At 27.1% G+C, this 21,809-nt stretch overlaps 1 protein-coding gene across 2 annotated transcripts in view; it reads left to right on the top strand.

Moving 5' to 3' along the window:
- Positions 1–3,381: 3,381 nt before the first annotated feature.
- LOC100210525 (uncharacterized) overlaps positions 3,382–21,809 on the top strand; it is a 43,288-nt gene continuing 24,860 nt past the window's right edge. The window contains exons 1-5 of one of the 2 annotated variants that reach the window (XM_065799470.1): positions 3,382–3,538; positions 9,431–9,636; positions 14,186–14,443; positions 14,517–14,672; positions 14,753–14,897. In XM_065799470.1, the coding sequence (XP_065655542.1) occupies positions 9,433–9,636; positions 14,186–14,443; positions 14,517–14,672; positions 14,753–14,897 (763 nt within the window). In that variant the 5' untranslated portion in view covers positions 3,382–3,538; positions 9,431–9,432. Of the gene's footprint in view, positions 3,539–3,985; positions 4,100–9,430; positions 9,637–14,185; positions 14,444–14,516; positions 14,673–14,752; positions 14,898–21,809 lie in introns of those variants that run through there. The other variant, XM_065799471.1, reaches the window with a different exon arrangement.

Here is a 21,809-nt window from a genome sequence, read left to right as displayed (position 1 = left end):
GTGTAATGTATTTATAATGCTAAGCAAATGAAATTTTAGTAATACCTAATAATTTAACATATGTGTAACATTCGTACAACATTACTAAACTATAAGATTACTTGTGGTAGAACAATACATTTCAAGATTACTTATGGTGCAACTATGTCTTACAACCAATGAGTTTTCCACACACTAATACAATACTAACCGTATTTCTTCGTTGAACTATATAAAGGAAATTTCAAATAGCCTAATTACGAATGATTTTGTCCAAACAAATAAATAATGCGCATGGTCCAAATACACATGCAATGCAGCTATGCAAAATAAAGATAAATGCCTCAAGTTTGAGTCAGATTTCCTTAAAAAAATTTTGTCACTACTACGTAGATTTCTTGAATTATTCTAATCTTCCTGAGAGTTTACTAGACTAAATAAAATGGGTTATTTTCTAATCTTACTGAGAGCTTACTAGACTAAATATAATGGGTTCCATCTTTTTGCTTGACATTAAAAGAAAAAAATCTTTAATGTTCCATTTTTGATAGAAACATTATATGTCCATTCAAAATTCAAAAGTAGGTTACCTATTATAAATTTTTTGCCTTCAGTTCTCTTTGGTGACTTTTATTTTTTAGTACGTTTTAGATTTTAAATAACGGCAGCTTTTGTATGAGCATCGAGGTAGGACAAAAGGACACAGCGTCACCAAGAGAAAACAAAATCAGGTTTCTAGCTAATAAAAAACCTTAGAGTAATGAACATGATATAACTTTTAAATCTTGAAATATGACAAATTTAAATAAAAAAATGATAAATTAAAGTAAAAATTGCCAAATTTAAACTAAAAAAATGTCAAATTAAAAAAACGAAAAACCGTCAACTTAAACGCAAAAAGGTGTAATTGAGGGTCGTTTATAAAAAGGTGTACTTGGGCGTCGTCCATAAACGGATGTACTTGGGGGTCATCCTACTATTGTCTGTATAACATGAATGTTGTTCTGTGATTAATAATAAAAAAAATATTATTTAGAAAATGTGAAATATAAAAATATTATAGTTTCGATTTAATTTTATAACAAATTTTTTTATTTTTTTTTAAGAATCCAGAAAAGTTTCCATGCAACAAATTAGTTATGCTATATTATGAATTACTATTAAATTATGTTGATTTTAATATTTTTAAAGATGCATATAAAATAATAAGAAAAGCATTTTTTTCTCACAATAATTAGGTTTACATAAATGAAAGAAACTAAAATCATTAAATAAAAAAAGTCAAAAAGAACTAAAAGAAGAATGAAACTGTTTTTTTTTTTTTTTTTTAATCGATGAAAACCTGTCTCTTACAAATTCTATTAACAATTTATATTAATTCTTAAACCTTAAAAACAACTATTAAAACCCGCGTAAGCGTATTATAATTACACTTAAACCGTACAAAATCCTTTGCAACAATTATCAATTAAAAAACCACTTAAATTAAAATTTATTTGATATCAATAAATATTCTAGTACTTTACGTAATATAATCACACTCTTCCTTAATGGTCATATAAATCATAATTAATATACTTTTTAGGCATGCATCACTCTCTATCACTTCGTTTCAAAGGCATATTTGTTTCTTGAAGACTATTATCAGCACCAATACGCACTCCCCTTGCTTCGCTAACATCTTTACTTTGGTCAACACTGTTTTCCTCGATCTTTTAATAATTGTTATCCACATCTATTTCCACATCACGAATAAGACATAATGGCTGACTTTATTTTAAGGTATGTGTTTCATATGATAGAGTTTCCTTCACTACTACAACTTGTGAAACACTTTTGGTTATTAACGCTCCCACTTGGTATGGTGCTTTGCACAAGGTTGTTTTGACCAAACTTTATCGCCAGTTTTAATTTTTTTTTTGTGAGCCATTTCTGCTAAAATATTTCTTTTTTTTAATTTTTTGATACAAATTTGATAGCTAGATATTTTTTCCTTTGGTCTTACCCCATTTTTGTTGCCAGCAACGTTGTACCAATATATTGCTTCCGATATTGATATTTTTAATTGTTTCGCTATTCTTTTTATTGTGTAATAGTTTCTTTCTCCAATTTCGTTACCTTTAGGGCAATAGGCAAGAAGCACAGTACGTACTCCTCAACTATCAAGAAAACTTTTCATTTCTTCAGTCTTTAAGGTCATCTCATTGTCTGTTAATTTTTCAGACGGCGCTCTTCGTTCACAAAAGATATGACAGAGATTTCGAACCATGGCCACACTTCTGAACAAACTTGACAGTTGTTGCCACAATGCATACCTTGAAGGTCCATAATCTATTATACTCCAAAAGGTTTCAGTTTCATAATGCAAAACTCATGGTTAATCTTTCCCTAATTTCTTTAACATTTAAATTACTTTTTACCCCCGTACAGGCGCTGGATCTATTGACTGACACGGTTTGCAACTTTTTATCACCAATTAAACTTCCTTTTTAGAAGCATTTAGAGTCACTTTACAAACAAAGTTCAATGTTCAACTCGCCCCATAAAGTCCATTTTTCTTATGTATACTCACAATGGATTCAGGATCCGCAACTATTGCTCAAATAAATTTATGCGTAAGCTAAGTTATCCTCCGACGGAGCACGATTTACATCAACTTTAGTATTTTATTCTTCAATTAGTTGTTGCGCACGGTTATTTTTCTACGTGTCAATATTTCGCAAGTCACTTTTGACTTAATCTTAATTAACCAGTAAATGCGTCAGAACTCCAATGAATCTGTAAAATTTGTCATTTCCCACAGTTTCCATATTACTTTTCACCAGTCACTTTTACCAGTTTCCATAATAAAGTCATATTTATTCCTCGCATTACCGCGTCCAACTCTGCCATATTTAAATAAACGTTAGACCTTTTTTTTTGCAGCCATGTTGCGTCTTCCTCAGATGTATTACCAATATGAACAACATTGCTAAAGAACTCACATCAACCCACACTTTTCCCTCCTTATCATTTACAGCCCACTCGTCGAAAGCTGGCTCACAACCTTTAACCTTAGCACAAACGTCTTGAAGAACAGTTTATGCTGAGGCTATTATTGATTCATAAACCTCAAAAGAACTTTTAAAACCCACTTAAACATTTTATAATTACACTTAAACCATACAAAAAGATTGCCAACGATTATCAATTAAAAAGCCTCTTAAATTACAATCTAGTTATTATCAAAGTCGATTCTAGTATTTTACGTAATATAACAATACACAATGTGGAAATTTAACTATTGAGATAAACTTATTCATAACTGTCCTCCATTTTAAGTTCCGGATAGTTAGCAACTACTATTTCAACGCGTCATTTAACTGCAACATAGTGCGTCATCACTATAACAACACGTCACGCTTGTGTCAACAAAGTTTAAGTTAACTTGAATAACTTATTCAAATCTTAGCCTCTGTAAGAAGACAAGTTTTTATTAGTCTTATCGCAAATACAATGGCGTTAAAGACTTTAAAAGACTTTTGAAACTTACAAGAGTTAATTTTACATTTTTTTAAAGGTATTTTATGTTATGGTTTTTATATAAATATTACTTTACGCTACTTTTATGAAATATTTTAGATTGAAATTGGACCTTCAACATTTAAAATATTTTTATTTGCAAAGATTTACTTTAGGTTAACAAAGATTTTTTTATTCGCATGTTAAAAGTATTTTTTTATTCACATATATCTTGTTTGAATCGAGAAAAGCATCAATATACCCAAAAGTACTACTTTCTTTCTGTTCTGAAAAGAGGAATGAGAAAAAAATTTTGAACTGATGTAACAAAAAGGCTTATGCATTCCTTGTAAATGTATAATAATAGATCATAAAGTTTTTTGTATAAAAGTTAAGACTAAGTCAATCAGAATTATTTTCCTGCTTGTAAATAGTAAACAATACAAACTAATAGCATAATTACAATTTTCACCAATTATTCACATATTTTATTTTTATTAGTGTTATAGCATAATTATCTATTATGTTGCTACGGAGCACAAAATGATTCAAATTTTCAAGCTATTGTTTGTTTTAATAACGTAATATTTTTGAATATATAAGGAAAAAAACTACCAAGGTATTTGTACTTTTTTATTTTCATTTGAAATCTCTAAAACACAGTATTGTTAATAATACATTATATGTTAGATGTGTAAACTAGTCAACTTAAATACTTTTCAAAATGTTTTAGCGTATTTAATTTATTTATTTTCAAATATTACGTAACCAAGTTACATTTTAATGTAACTTTTTCAGATGGTACTTTAAATCCATCAATCCATCCACAAACGTTTAAGTATTGAAAAATAATTTTTTTTGATTCCAACAAGATTTATAAAAATAAAAAAAAACTTAAGGAATATGCATTTATTTTTACAAAGAATACTTTTATTTTAACTGTCATCCTTCTCCCTAAACAATATTTCACCAATTTTATTTTAAACTGAAACAATTGCAGTTTGAATAAACTGAAATCGATTAAATCACCTGAATTTTTTGTATTTAACCATCTGTGTAATAAAAAACACGTTTGTAATTACATACTACTCACAGTCCACCTGTAAACATTTTAGGAAAAGTCCATTTGTCAACTTTTTAGAATTTAAGATTTTTATATTATCTTAAATTTATTTTAAAATAAATATATATTCTATTAAATGAAATGTTTGTAATAAACTAAAATATAATTTTATTGACATACAGATTATTTATAAAATAGTTATAATATAAAGTTATTAAAATTGAATTCTAATTTAATTAAAAATTAATCCTTAACAGTTTATTTGATGATTTAAAATAATATAACCAATCAAGTTGATTATACACGAAAAGTTTTGTATTTTGACGTATTGTCTAAATATTTAAAACAATGTTTTTTGATTTGAAAGATTTTTTGATGCATGTAAAATATTAAAATGTATGCATCTTTGTAACCTTAACTATACTGTTCCTTTACCGGTATTAAGGTTGCTAGAAAAAATCAATTTAGTGAACGTTCATTTGAAAAATACCAACTTTGCTATCCAAAATTTTTTGATGATGGAGGTAGTAAAGTATTTTCATTAGTTGAATAAAATGTATACTAAAACTTCAATACTTTCAATACTTGAGTGTTTTAGTCATGAGCAATACTTGAGTGTTTTAGTCATGAGCAATACTTGAGTGTTTTAGTCATGAGCAATACTTGAGTGTTTTAGTCATGAGCAATACTTGAGTGTTTTAGTCATGAGCAATACTTGAGTGTTTTAGTCATGAGCAATACTTGAGTGTTTTAGTCATGAGCAATACTTGAGTGTTTTAGTCATGAGCAATACTTGAGTGTTTTAGTCATGAGCAATACTTGAGTGTTTTAGTCATGAGCAATACTTGAGTGTTTTAGTCATGAGCAATACTTGAGTGTTATGATTTTGTCCAATTGATGAAAAAGATTAAAAATGTTTGTGCAGGCACAACGTTTACCGAGCTAATCCCAATCAACCTTTTCTCTATAAACCTTACGTTGAGTTGCACGTATCATTATTGAACTACTAAATGTAATTTTTAAATAAGTTAGCTCCAATGAGTTAATTGCAAAAAACTCCATGAATGAGAAAACTCAAAATCAAATGAGAATCTTAAAATGATTATACGGGAAGGAGCACTGAAAACTAAATTTTTGTCTATGTTAAATTTAAAATTTGCAATATTTGATGTTATAGCAAACTTTAATGTTGGAAGTACAGCATCAATAATGACTTTAAAAAAACTTTATATTATTCCTGGAAAGTTTATGATAGATGGCAGCAATTCATCTAATAAAAATCAACCAAAGTAAAGTTGCGTAGAAAAACCACGAGGAGCAAAAAAATAATAAAAATGACAAAGAAACGCAAATGCAAGGAACTCATTAATACAAATTATATTCCCTTAATAAAAAAATGGTAGAAAATGTAAAAAAGAAAAAAGTTCACAATAAGAATTTAAACAGTGTTGATTCCAGAATAATTTATTCTCAGGATTGCCAAACTAATGAATGTTAATGGAAAAATTGAAATAGAGAAAAAAGAAATGCATATGCAAGGAAAAATAAAAAGTCTTCAGTGATGCTACCATTTTGAAGACGTTTTAATCTAGTTCTACTTTTTTTTTTTTACATTCTAAAATTATCTTGCACATTGGAACGAATAACTTTACAAATGATTCATCTTAAACTTTTTTGGTAAAATTAAAAGTTTTCTTAGTTTCGATATCCAATTATCTTGTTCGATAATTTTATCTACACCAATTCTTTCATTCAACAATACAAAAGCTCATTTAACAAGGTTATACTTAGCCGAAAAATTAAAACTATATATAGTATTATTGATAAATATAATTTATCTAAAAATTACCTGAGCCACGTGGTCTTCAACCTAATACACGAAGATAAAGTAGACTAGCCATGAACTTTATTGCATATCTGAAGTCTATTTGATAGACATAGCCTTATGATTTTTTATCAACAAGTTACCTTACTCAAGTATCAATGAAGGTTTTAGTCTCAATTCTGATTGGGATAAATTAAAGGCCAAATGTCCCAAAAATATTAAGGGCCATGTACTTAAAATTAGTAATATTTAATTTTTAAACATTAACTCAATTCGTAATAAATTCTCAGATATAATCACCGTTATAAATAAGACTATTGATGTACTTATTTTATGTGAAGCCAAGCTAAATGACTCATTTTTAATTAATCAATTTTTATATTCAGGTTATAAAACCCTTAGTCGGTTTGATATATTTCAACATAGAGGAGGTCTTCTTGTGAAATAAAAACTCTCTTCTAAAAGATTAACTAAAAGAGATTTCCCCTATGATATTCGAATTATCACTTTTGAAATTAAACCGAAAGTGCAGAAATGGCAAGCCATAACAACTTATAAACCTAATTAAAATTGTGACTATTTTTTCAATTACTGTAATGGAGCCATTGGTGTCGTTGTTTTTTTTTTTGATATTTCAGATAGGACACTTTTACACATTGTGAAAACTCCAAACTTAAATATGCTCATGCCTATGCCGAATAAGGAGGCCTTGAAAAAATTTGGCATGGTGGAGGCCTGGGAACAAATAAACTCTAAAACGCTTGCCCCTGCCTGCCCAAACGTGAGGGCACTAGTGTAGTAAAATTTTCAACTTTACTATCTTAAAATAAATTTAAATTTACCAACAGGTTTTAAATTTTGTAAAAAAATATTTAAATTTACAAAAGTTATGACCATGCAAATTTTTCACCCCCCCCTCCCTCCTCTCCTCCTAAAAATGAAAGAGGTGTAAATTTTGCATGGTCATAACTTTTATATTTTACAATACTTTTCTACAAAATTTAAAATCTGTTGATAAATTTAAATTTAATTTAGGTTTAAAATAGTAAAGTTGAAAATTTTACTACATTAGTGCCCTCACGTTTGGGCAAGCGGGGGCAAGCGTTTTAGAGTTTTTTTGTTCCCAGGCCTCCACCATCCTAAATTTTTGCAAGGCCTCCTTATTTAGCATAGATATGATCATAATTCAGTTTGCACAATGTGCGTAAGTGTCTTATCTTCAGGCATGAATAAATATTACCAGTATACACCATGTTTAGATCTTCTTTTTGCAAGTTACAACTTAAGAAAGTGGAAATGATGTACTCATTTTAAACTTAATTCTAATACTTAAAATACTTGGATGGTTACAGTGACGGATCTAGTATTTTTTTGGTCTTTGATAAGGCTATTTTACCGATATGGAGCAAATTCCAAACATTTGTATGTTTATATTTATGTCAATTAAGGATGCTTGGCAAAAAATGATGCGATGATTGGAGCCTGGGAAAAAAGCCCCAGAATTTTTGACACCCATCCGGCCCCAAACGTGACAACAACAAGTTAATAAAAAGTTTTTGTACTATTCTTATTTAGATTTACTGTCATCGATAAATTTTAAATTTCATAATATAATATCTCAGCGTTCAAAAGTTATAACCATATAATGTTTGAACTCCCTTCAATTTGACGGGGTTATAAATATTTTATGGTCATAATTTCTTTATTCTGTATATTATTTTTATAAATATAGATCTAAATTTGTTTTTATAAAAAGTTGGATATTCAACCTTTTTCATAGGTTTTTACGAGAAATTATAAGAGTGCTTTATAATTATGAGTGAAAAATTATTATAAAAAGTTAAACAGTCTTATCGCAAGGACACAAATCAAACAATTAAACAATGTTATCGTGAGGATACAAGTCAAATAATTCGAAAGCTTAATAAACAAAATACACACACATACGACACAGGATTCAATTGTTTTGATTATACGTAATGTATTACTTAATAATTAAAAGAAAGCTTAAAGAAAAAAAAATGAATGCACAAGTTAACATACTACTCTCTAAGCTTCGCAAACCGCGCTTAGCAATTAACTCTAAATGCTAAAGAGTAGCCTCCTAAACTGAGATGCGCTCTTATCAGTGGTTTAATACATTGTCTCTTTATCTTGCATTTTGCTAAGGTGACGCATAGGACTTACAAACAGTTAGATCGACCCTTGAAAACTTAAATCTTTATTGGTTTTTTTACTATGTACTTTGAGTGCAAAGCTAAAAAGTACAAAGCTTCTTGAAAACTTTAAGCAATTGATTGTGGTTTAGAGTAAATGACACAGTTCTAAATTTTAGCAGTGTTAAAAATTTTGAACTATTCTGTTGCCAGTAATAATTATTTTTGTATTAATGATTTAAACTAAACTATAATTACTTTTTGATATTAAAAGCATTTCTCCGTTATTCTTCTTCACAAACCCTTTTTTATCTTTGAAACAGTTTAAAAAATAAATAGCGTTCACTATAGATTCACATAGAATTTACATAGAATTACTTTCTCTTTGCAATTATACTCCTACTTTGATGAAGATAGTTTATATATTATATATATATTATATATATATATATATATATATATATATATATATATATATATATATATATATATATATATATATATATATATATATATATATATATATATATATATATATATATATATATATATATATGTATATATATATATATATATATATACATATATATATATATATATATATATATATATATATATATATATATATATATATATAAATATATATATATATATATTAAATTTTTTTGTTCTTTCTTTAAATGTTTTACAATATTAGTCATTTTTGCAATTATAGTAATTTCAATAGTATAATAAATACAAGAATATAATATAATGAATACAATAATGAGTGATTACAAGATTAATTAAGTTTGTAAGAGGAAGAACGTAGAATCTCGTTGAGAACCGCTTTGTTTTTCAACATGTATAACATAAATGTTGTATTACTTAAAGCATAATTACTTTAAATAAACTTTATTCTTTCAGAAATGAATGTTGTTACTTCCTTTATCTTGATATACTTGATCATCAATGTCGAGTGCTACGAGGAATGCTCATATTTAAAGACAGAGTGCAAATATTGGTTAACAGTGGAAGAAAAACTAACAATGACTTGGAAAAAAACCCGAGTTCGCGCGGTAAACCAAATGTTGTACAAATACGATGAGTCGCCAGAAAACTATACAATAAAGGTAATAATATATATATACATATAATAATATATAGTAATATATATATATATATATATATATATATATGTATATATATATATATATATATATATATATATATATATATATATATATATATATATATATATATATATATATATATATATATACATATATATATATATATATATAAATTTATAATTGCTCTGTTCTCTTAAGAACATTGAGCACTCTATTTTGTAGATTACATTCTAAAAGTTGTTAAAATATATACATATATATACATATAATATATATATATATATATATATATATATATATATATATATATATATATATATATATATATATATATATATATATATATTAAAATATTTTAAATGAGAAAATACAACTTTATAATGGAACTTGAAGTTTCATGCCAATCGGCATTCATCAGCCATATTATATATATATATATATATATATATATATATATATATATATATATATATATATATATATATATATATATATATATAAAATATAAAATACAGGATCCACCAGTGCAATATATATATACTAGGGTGATCTTAAAAAACACAAAGTTGTGTACTAATGAAATAAAACTGAGTTCAAAACAATGTTAATTAAAATTTTATTTTAGATGTGCCGCTAGTCCGTTTAATATTTAACAAGTCCCTAATATTTTGGAAAAAAAACTCTTTCACAAATATGTCAAAACTTAAATTTAAAAAAAAGCAAAACTAAACAAAAAACTTAAAAATAAAAATCGTTTTACATAAAAATTTTTATTTTAGAATTGATATTTATTTATTTAGAGTTTGATATTTATTTATTTTTTCCCTCATACTTCGCCTTACATATAACATTTACAAACTTCGTAAATTAAAGGTGTAATATTTACACCTTTAATTTACGAAAGGTGTAAAGTTTCGTGAGTAAAAATATATAATAAAATTTACAATGAAAATCTTCTTTAAGAAGTATTTTTTTTTAATTAAAGGTTACCTGGCCGAGCCAAAACCCACTATATATAATACACTCTGCATATCCTTAAATAGTCAGTCGACAAACGTGCTCTAGATTTCTTTTAAATTTAAAAATTAAAAAAAAAAAACAGTTTAAATTTTCTATTAAATTAAAAAGTTTTTTTTTTATTATTATTTTCATTATTAGAAATGCGAATAGGTAATAATTAATCTAAGTTTATCTAATTTGAATAGGTAATTTAAAATGATCCATCGATTTAATTAAATATGTTTTTTTCCAGATGATCAAGTAGATAAGAAAAACAATTTTTCCATAGGTTCTTAGTTGTTCAAAAAAAAATTAACTTTGTGTGTCCCATAAGATTTTTGCAAAGTTTTTGGGCTTTACGCAACTGACGACAAGAGCTCGGTGATATTTAAATTCAAAATATAATTTTTCTATCAGTTTTTATTCTGTTCTTGTGGCGTTGATTAAGTTTTTAAATCTGATTTTACTTATAAAAAAAATTTCTATTTCAGTTTTAAATCAGGTCTCAATTTCTTAATATAATATTATATAGTATATAATAATTGTTAAACATTCAACTGAACTAAGATGAGATTTTTTTTCAAATTGTAAAAGAGTTTATGTTTGTATTTTAATCACATATTCTATTTTAGTTTCATAAAAACTCTCTACTCTAATGATTTTTTCATTCGATTACAGCGTCTTACAGTTAAAATTCTTTAGAGTAAAAAAATCTTTTCCACACACGTCTGTGATGCTAGGGTAAACAACAAATCTTTAAGCCAACATCATAATCTTACTTAGCAAGGACATCATTACACTTTATATTTGTCAAAAAAAAGTTTTAAATTAACCTGCCACAGTGACATTGTTTTGGTTATTTATAATTCCGTTATTTGAAAGAATTTTATTTGACAAGGATTTAAAGCGCTGATTCATATTTAGATCCATTTTACTTGGCAGTTATTTGTAATTCTGGCTCATCTCCACAAACACTTGCTATATACATCTTTGCTGCGTAGAGTAAGGTACCTATTTCATATTTGAAATTCACAATTGCCACACTTAATTTTCTAATTTTTGAAACAACCTGACTTGTTTCTAAGATAGTTGCACAATAATGTTCGTAAATTGGTTTTGTAAGAAACTAAAGTGTGTGAGCCATACAAGGCATTCGACGATATGGAATATGTACTGGCAGGGATAAATCAATCGAGTCAAAATAAAAATGGGTTTCTTCATCATTTGTTTCATGCTCAGATTCTTCAGATTCATTCAAATTTAAATGTTGTGTTTGATCGATGGTGGTGTCATAGAAATACGCAGATATTCCAAGGAACAATGCTATGAGACCTTTCGTTGTCCAACAATCAAGACAAGTTATAGCTTAGCGTGCACAAATCATGAAGTCTTTCAGCCGTGCAGATTGTCGATAAAAACTTTCGTTTATCCGCTTTTTTAGTGTTGCAGTCTCCAAAATATAAAAATTAAAGTTAAGATTATACCATTTTTTATTGTAATTACTATAATTATGGGCAATTATGTGAATCAAAGTTGAAATAAATAATTTTTACTAAACTTTTTGTTAATGTAAATTTGTATGAATTTACCATAACTTTACTTTAAGTTGGGGTATTTTCCCATATATACGGTAATTTTACGTAAATCATAATTTACCTTAAATAATTCAAAATAACCGTGAAATATTTAATTTATCGTAATTTTTTCAAGTTATTACTTCTTTAACTTTGGGTTTCTAGGCTTATTTCGTCTTTTTGACGCACCAATAACACAACAAAAAAATTTTTTCTGGTGCCGAGCAAACAATTTTTTTTTTTGTATAGGATTTCTCATTTTGATTTCAAATAGACAACTCATTTTTCACCATCACGTCAAGATTGTAAAGAAATTTGGGTTCAAATCTTTATTATTTGGGGTAAAATTCCTAATATTGTAAAAAAAAAACAACCTGAGTCTCAAAAGTCTCAACCTGAGTCTCAAAAGAAGCACATTTTCATAGAGGTTTTAGGAAACAAATATTTTTTTTAAATTTATCGACAAAAAAAGTTATGTGAAAAAATGTTAAAGACTCTTAAAAGTATTTTAACACAATATTTCTCAACAATAATAAAAAAAGTACTTATTTTTATTACAAACGAATATTGTTTTTAAATACTTTATGAAAACAAGCTTCTTTTGAGCCGCAGGTTAACATACTTTTGAATAATTTTTGTTGTTGACAATATTAGGGATTTTACCCCAAACGCTACAGGTTTGATCCCAAATATTTTTACAACTTGACGTGATAGTGAAAAATGAATTGCATATCTGAAATCAAAATGAGAAATGCTATATGAAAAACAAATGTTTGCTTGACACCAGAAAAAAATTTTTTGTCGTGGACCTGTGTTGTTGACATTGTTGTTGACATACTATTATAATAGTATGTTTATTTTAGGCAATTCACTGTACTATATCAAACTTCAGCTAACTCTAAAATATCACAAATTTGGTAACTGAAAATTTCTATGCACTTTTATTAGCTAATTTTTAAGCACTTTCATTGACTAATTTTTAGGCATTATTTTTCTTTTCATCACTGCAAATTTTGTGTGTATCTTTATGTATTCTCTGAATATACGCTACCAAGTTACTGGAATTTTTTCCGGCATGAGTTTTGCCACACCCACCCTCATTATTTTTGTCTTAAACTAGGTATTGGTAAATAAAAAATTTGATTGTTAATGAAAAGGTTCATTGTAAATAAAAAGTTTCCATGCATAACTTTCACGTTTCTAACCAACTAGTAACCTTAATAAGCTATTTTTTACCGATTTATTTATAACTTTTTAGAATTTTTAGATATTTTTTTTTTTTTTTTTAACAAAAGATTAAATATAACGGTGATGTAGAAGTCAAACATAAAAGTAATTCAAAGCATGGTAAACAAGCCAAAGAGCGGGTTAGTGGTCAGACACGTGCAATAACAATAAAGGGATGTGTGATAAATTGGCAAAAAAATAAATAATTATGTCTAGTTTTCATGCAGAAATGTAACATTAAGTCAAGATGTTTTCTTTTCTTTGCTCAATGAGAACCTGTCTCTAACAAAATTATAATTATTTATACTAAATCATATACCTCAAATATTATCATTACAACCAACATAAACATATTTACAATACCACATTAACCATATATACACATTAGCAATTACATACAAAAGCGTACAAACATATTAGCAACAATTATCAAATATAAACGCACTTTATTTACAAACCATTTGACGTCACGAAACACTGTAACATTTAACTTAATATAATTACATTTTGAAAAGTTTTACTTTTATATCAATAATTTTTGTTTAGCTAGAATTCGTAATTTTACTCCTATTTTCGTTTCTCATGCTGATATTCAATTCTATTTCAGTTTTTGTTTTTTAATTATTCCTAATTGCAGTTTTCATTCACATTAACGAAGTTGATTTTTTTTTTTTTTAACTTTACTTAAATATTACTTCAAGAGCCTAAGAGAATAAAGTTATTTAAGTGAAAATATCTCACTTGTTTAGATTCCGATTGATGAAGTAATTACCGCAGATGGATTTGAAAGAGTTGTGTTAGCTGTTAACAACACCGTGCCAGGTCCACCCATTATTGTTTATGAAGGACAGTTGTTAATTATTCAAGTTACAAACAACTTGTTAAGTGAGTCTATAACAATACATTGGCATGGGTTACATCAAGTAGGAACTCCTTTTATGGATGGTGTTGCATATATTACACAATGCCCAATTGCAGCTGGACAAACGTTTACATACCGTTTTTATGTAAGATTTTTTTTTAAAAGTTGTTTTTAAAAATGTTAAAGTGTCAGGTCTTACTTTAAAGTTTATCTTTTAGGCCAAACCAAAAGGAACATTTTGGTACCATTCGCATATTGGAGGTCAACGTGTTGATGGTCTCTTTGGAGCTGTTGTTATTAAAGAGAAAATTTCAAGAGATACTGAAGATATGATCATGTTTGTTGGTGATTGGTTTCATGCACTTGGATCGCAAGTATAATATAGATTTTTTTTTTTATTGTTAAAAAAATTTTAAAATAAATTTGGTATTAATTTGAATTTTATTATTCACAGCTTCACACAATGATGATTTCAGGATATTTTAAAAGCCAACCTAACTTCAAGCAGCAAAAAACACTTGATGGGGTATATTACGCACCTGCTATTTTTCAATCCGCTCTGATAGAAGGAAAAGGGCAATACTACAATCCATCTTCAGGTTTTTAACTAAATTTTTTATTCATATGAAAAATTTTTTAATTGAATAAGTGCGTTAGAAATATTTAATTGAATAATGGCGTTAGAAGAAGTAAGGACTAACTCAAAAATTCGATTTTATTTCTAACTTCTATAAATAGTATTATAAAAAATAATCTCTTGCATTTAAATGAACTTATGCATTATAAATAATCAGCAATCTTTTAGCAAATGTATTTTTAAATAGTTAGAGACCTTTCTCTATCAGTGCTTCCCCCGTCTCAAGTTTAAGCAATATTAAATGGTTTCAAAAAATGATACAAATAAAATAAAAGGTATTACTCAAGAAATTGTTGATAAATAATGCCTAAAAACTATAAGTTTTTACACAGATAACTTTGTAAGTTTCTAACAATTTACGCTTCATTTTTTTATTTATTTTTTTTTTCTAGCAGTTTTTAACATTTTTTTTTTAGAAAAAAAAATGGATATAACATTTGAAACTGGATAAATGTTATGAAAAGATATGGTTTTATACAAATATAAAATGTTTTGTTAAATGTTTTTAAGGTTTATTTTTAATTTTTTTTTTTTTTTGCTGTATAATAATATTTAAAATGAGAGAGTTGGAGAGAGTTCCCTTAATTGGAACACTTGCATTTATTTAAAAAAAACAAAAAACTATGGTTATATTTTGCATTTTTCCAGTAAAACGTCTTATTTTCTACGTTTTGACAGATTCTAAAAGCTATCCCTCAAAAAATGCCTGCGCACCATTGGTTTAAAGCTTTTTTGCAGTTTGCATTTTTTTTTCCGGTAATCTGATTTTGTGTTCACACTATATTGATTGATCAGGGTAAACTATATTACTACAGGTTATACAGGTTTTTTGTGTTTAATTTGATGGGATTTAAAATGCAAAAAAGAACATAAACTTATCTTATAAGTTGCTGCAAGCATGATGTTGCAGTTGTTGTTGCAGTTGTTGCATGATGTTGCAGTGATAAAATAAAATAGTCCAAAGTTTCCTTGATTGGAGCTATATAGTTTTCCTTACTTAATCAGTAATAAAATCAAAGTGTTGTAGAAATAGTTCAGGCTCAATTTAAAAATGCTTAGTAACATATATATATATATATATATATATATATATATATATATATATATATATATATATATATATATATATATATATATATATATATATATATATATATATATATATATATATATATATATATAACTTTAAAATTAGGTAAATTGTAAAAATAGTAAATTGTAAGTTATAAATAAGGCTTACTGAGAAATTGTTGTAATTAAATTACTAATTAGTTAGTAACAACAACATCGACAACTTAAAAAATAAACCCACTTTAGAATGCTGTAAGTAAAAACTTGTAATAGAATCTCAGGTCTATAAAAAATAAAATTCATGTGCGAAAATGCGTGAAAAAATCTTTAGATGTTTACTTTTAACCTCTATATATACGTATATACTATTAACTTTCAAGGTTTTGGACGATTTTTTCAAAAACAAACGAAGTATTTTTTTTAACGATAAAATGTCACGTGATAAAACTCCCCAGTAGAAACCCTTGTTAATAGTACTCCTAACATACCCTGAAAATATGAAGTCAATAGCATTTGCATAACTTTTAAAATCATGTTTGAAAATTTTGAAAAATGGCTGCTTAGTTGTCTAATTAGGCCTTAATTAATTTTTCTTTCAACATTTTTAATTAGAAAAAAAAATTTAATTGATATCAAATAAAATTTAATTGCAATTGGTGTTTAATAGCAACAATTAAAGCAATTTCATTTTATGAGTATATCTTTACATTTGCATTTATTCTTAAAACTACGATTTTTCGGACCGTTGTGCAAATTTCTCACGTTTTCTACCAGTTTTAATTGGGCTATCTGATTGCTTCAAAATGTAGAGGCCATGGTTATAATATAAATAAATTGTTTTTGCATATTTAAATTTGTAGTTTTGCCAAGCTTCATCCGGAATATATTCTTATACTAGGTATGTAACATGAAATTTGTTTATTGATGGAAAACTAGAATGTTATATATCATTAGAAAGAGCTTCAAAACAATATTTTAAAGGTGAAATAACTATCAAACTCGAATAATTCTACGAAAACTTTTTTCAAACCGCGTCAGATCCAAAAACCAATATTAGCTTGAGGGGACATTTTTTTTAAGGCGCAGCATTTGTTTATGTTTTGATCGTTTTTTTTAGACAGTTAAATTTTTTTCTAAATTATAAAATGGGGCTGTCCATAAATTGCGTCAAAAAAAATAGGGGAGGGAAATAGAGGGGTCTGAATTTTTTTAACATTTGTTGACAGGAGGGGGGGGGGGTTAGATTAAAAATTTATGTTATTTTTGCTTGAAAAGTCTTATACAACTGTAGGGGAGAGTGGTACTGAATGGACCACAAAATTTTTTTTTTTATAAAAACAACTTTTTCTCATTTTGTCAATAACTATGGCTAAAGGTTTGAGCATAGCTAATAGGCTAATCCATCTAGTTTTGGAATTTGCAATTAAGAAGTATTCTTTACAAAATTCGAGCTTTACATAATTCTGTAGTACCTCATTTTTTAAAAGTGAACGTTTGAATATTTGCACAATTTTGTTATACTTTTTGTTTAAGGGTACCGATTTGACTATGTGTTATTTCTGTATCTTGTTCTTGTATATCGTAATCCATCACTAATCCTTCCTCGTATGTATTTGAAATATTTTTAAAGGCACCATAGTTTTCATGCTCTTCGGTATCTGAATATGAGTTGAAGTCTATTGATTCATTCAAGCAAAAGGTTTATCCTTCAGTTTTTTCTTTTTTATATAGAACATCTACAACTGCAAGTTGAATTGCATGGGCCAAACACTGCTGAGCAGCCGGTATTAATTTGCCTACTTTTTGCAAAACTGCTGCACCATCATTAAACAAACAATATTCTTTTCTAATGACAAACCATACTGATTCAATTTTCCACTTAAAAGTAAGACACATTTTTCTGCAGGTAAACCTCCATTGATTCGGAGAAGCCCTAAATTCCAAAACTTTGACTCCGAGTGAAAACTCACGTTTATGCATCGTTGGTTCTTTAAGGAAGTCCAATCATCAAAAGTAATACTTAAACCTTTTCTATTTAATTTCTATTCTGACATTGCTTTAATTACTGTTGAATGGTTTCGCTACAACTAGTGACAATTTATTGTTTAGTCGTGGCGGATTTTGGAAGTTTCTCATTTAAAATTAATGCTTTTAATGATTTTCGAAGATCATCGGATGTTAAGAAAATTCTAAATGGAAGCCCATCAAGTGCTGTCATTCTAGATAAGATTGCTGCCAGCGAGTCTTCTGTAGTTTTTAAAATATTCAGTAATTTTTGGAGTAGGCGTATTAGATATTCAACTCGATTCACCAAGGGGTTCAATAGCATCTAGTTTTCGTAATATTACATCATGCTTTGCTTTTTTTAAGTTATAGGCACTTTTGTTTTAAAATAGTTTCAAAAAATTGCTTCAAAATTGTTTTAAAATTGTTTCAACAAAAATATAAAAACAACAACCCGTAATTATAAACCTCCTGGGAATTTAAATGATTTTAAAAAGTAATAATGAGAAGAGTTTCATCAAGAGTTGTCAATGAATCAGAGTTTGACAACTTTACTTTTGTATATTAGGTTTTTATTCTAACAAAGAGTTTAAACACATGATAGAATAAATAATATTTTAAAAATAAGCAACAAATGTTTACGAATTCGTATATTTATAATCTGAAATACGACAATGCTATACGTCTCAAAAATAGTTGCATTTTAATATCTACTTAAACGTTGTAATACTTTAATTAAAACTTTCGTTATAAATCAATTTAAAAAAGTACATGAAGTATACAAATATTGCTAAAAATAATAAATAAAAAAACAAACATTCAAACACCGAAATACTGGTATTTAGCCTTTTAATACCGGTATTTGAAACTAGACAAAATCAACCGAAATCCCGGTTTTCGGTATACCGATATTGGATTCCCTATATGAAGAGGAAAACTTAGTAAACATACTCCATTTTCTTTACAAAAGAAAATTGACTCCAGTGAGCAATGAGATTCGTGAATGTCTAATAAAAAGTCTAATATAAGCAGTATTTTTTTTGTTGTTGGTGGGATTAACTATGTGTTCAAGCACAGAAGGAAAAGATTCTAAGATCATCTATCAAACCTGTGCTTCTACTCAGTACTCATAGGTTTTCTAAGAGACAAAGCTTTATGCTGTACCATAAAACCTCGTGGCCAGTCTTCACCTGCTATACCATGTTTTTCCCGTTCTGTAGGAAAGTTGCAAATAGTCAATATTTTTGCATAATCATAAGCTAGCTAGTGTATGCTTTTATAAGCATAATAAACTTTTATAAACATAATCTTTTGATCAGCAGTAAACACTTGCTTTACAGTATATTTACTTAAATATTTGGTAATTCATCATTATAGCCAATACTATTTCCTGAGATTAAATTGCTTGAAAATCTATTTAAATAATCTTATTTTTTAAATGTTTTCAATATAATTTTTATTCAGTATTCAATGTAGATCTTTTCACATTAAATGTCAACGCGGCTTGTCGTTCAGACAGTGAATTATTGAAAATACTAATAATAGCTTCCTTTACCACATTTTTATTTATTTTATTTCTATCTGTTTTCGTAACTATGTGGGTTGGAATTCTTAGCATCATTTTTTGAAATAATTTTACAAAATAAACCGACATTTAACCGACATTTTTGGTTTGCTAACTTTTTTCAGTTTATTACTTGAAGAATATTAGCTTTTGCAAAATATAAATGCATTTTATCTAATTAAGAATGTCTCATGAATTTGAAAACATTTTAATTAGTATGCAAGCTTTGTTTAATAATAACTACAGTACAATATTTTTAAAATAAGTACAATAGGAAATACAACAGAACGATCTGCATTTGCCACACACAAGAGACATTGTGCACAACAAATTAACTGGAACAGTTGCAGAACTCTATAAGTCGATGCTAAAAAATTTAATAGGAAAGTTTGTGAGGCACTTGAAATACAGTACCACCAATGCGCCCTTCAACAAAATGATATCAAATAGATGAGGGACAATATGTGTCAACAAAATTTTGGACACCATTTTTGGCGCACTTACGTCAAAAAAAGATGAAACCCAGTGGCGTAACTATGAATTTGGGGCCCCCTCGCCAAAAAAGTAAAGGGGCCCTTCCACTTTAAATTTTTTCAAAGTATATTTACAAATGAAATATCCAATATTTGATTATTATATTGAGTTAATATAACACGATTTAGTATATAAAAAATATTTATTTTATAAATTTGAAAAATAATTTAGAATCTTTTCTCAAAATAATTATAAAAAAGAACGAACATTGAAATTATGTTTAAGAGATGCATAATAGTAAAAACTATTTATTTCTATGGCAGAATTTTTTTTTCATAATAGCTATACTACCTTTAGGCAGTATAATTTACATTCGTTAATATGTGATACATAATGACGCAAATAAAAACAAATTCAAAGTTTTTTATTTTGTCCCTTAATTTTATTTATTTTTAATTTCTTTATTTTATTTTAATTATTTTATTTATAAAATAAAGCTTTATGACAAATTAATGTCTCTGTATCCTCATTAAGTGACCTGTTTTGTTTCCAATAATCGTATACTTGACATTCTTCAATATGTTTTAGGCAAGAAGCATAACTTTTTATTTTTTTAGTTAGCCATTTCCAGTCTCGATCTCCCAAACGCCATTGGTTATTTTTATCATTTGAAAATAACCAACATGGTTCACAATATGCTGAGTACAGAATTTTGGAATAACAGAGCCAAAATTCCTGTGTTCGACCAAATTTATATGGACAATAATAATTTGTGGAAAAATGTCGAAGATTTTGTGAAGGATATTTTTTAAATGGTCCTTGTAGTTCACATCTTTCAGAAGAAATAAAAAATCTTTTTGTGCTATCATCAAGAAATTTTCCTTTAAAATATCCCATATCTGTTGTTAATGTATTTAATTCCTAAAATATATTCGGTTCTGAATCTGTTTCTTCATCTTGCATTGCAGTGGTAGTGATTGTTAGGATTTGCAAAAATATCTGCATTACTTTTATAACGAGATTCATTATGATCTTTTGAAATTTTATTTTGTTCTAAGTTAATTGAAACAGATAACATTTCTTCTTGTTGGGTTGCTTGAGAAGTACTAGTAACGATATTGATATTTTTTATCTACAACTACTTCACTTGGTTTCTGTTCTACTGATGAAAAAAATTAGGATATCTTTTTGCTATTAGTTAAACGTTTTGATAACTCAATTTATTGTAATGAAAATTATAATTATATGATTTTTACTGCTTTGCATGATTGCATATAAAAAGAAAAGCACTTACCTTCTAAATATAATAATATTTAATAATTTATACTTAATTTTCCATTTCAAAATCACCTAAGTTTATTAACAAATACGAAAGTACTAAATTATATCAGCGGTATTTCTATGATAGACAACGTTAATATTCACTAATGTTCACTAATATTCAATAGAAATTCTATAATGGATTTGCTATTGAAATTAAATTCTGTAATCGAATCTCTTTTGAAATTTAATTCTCCAATGGAACTTCTGTTGAAACTAAATCTATAATAAAATTTCTATTTAAATTTAATTCTAAAGTAGAGTTCCTATTATAGAAAAATAATCTTTTTTCCTTTAAGAATACGTAAAAATCTCCGCGAGGCCCTCTAAGCTTCGGGGCCTTCCCGCCTTGCGGGGTTGTGCTCCCTCTAGTTACGCCACTGATGAAACCATGCCATTGACATAAAATAGAACTGCCGTTTTAAAAATGAAATCCAAACA

Source organism: Hydra vulgaris, chromosome 06 (genome assembly GCF_038396675.1).
Source record: "Hydra vulgaris chromosome 06, alternate assembly HydraT2T_AEP".
NCBI classification, from domain to species: domain Eukaryota; kingdom Metazoa; phylum Cnidaria; class Hydrozoa; order Anthoathecata; family Hydridae; genus Hydra; species Hydra vulgaris.
The sequence above is the reverse complement of the archived record's forward strand: the minus strand, read 5'-3'. Positions and strand labels throughout refer to the sequence as shown.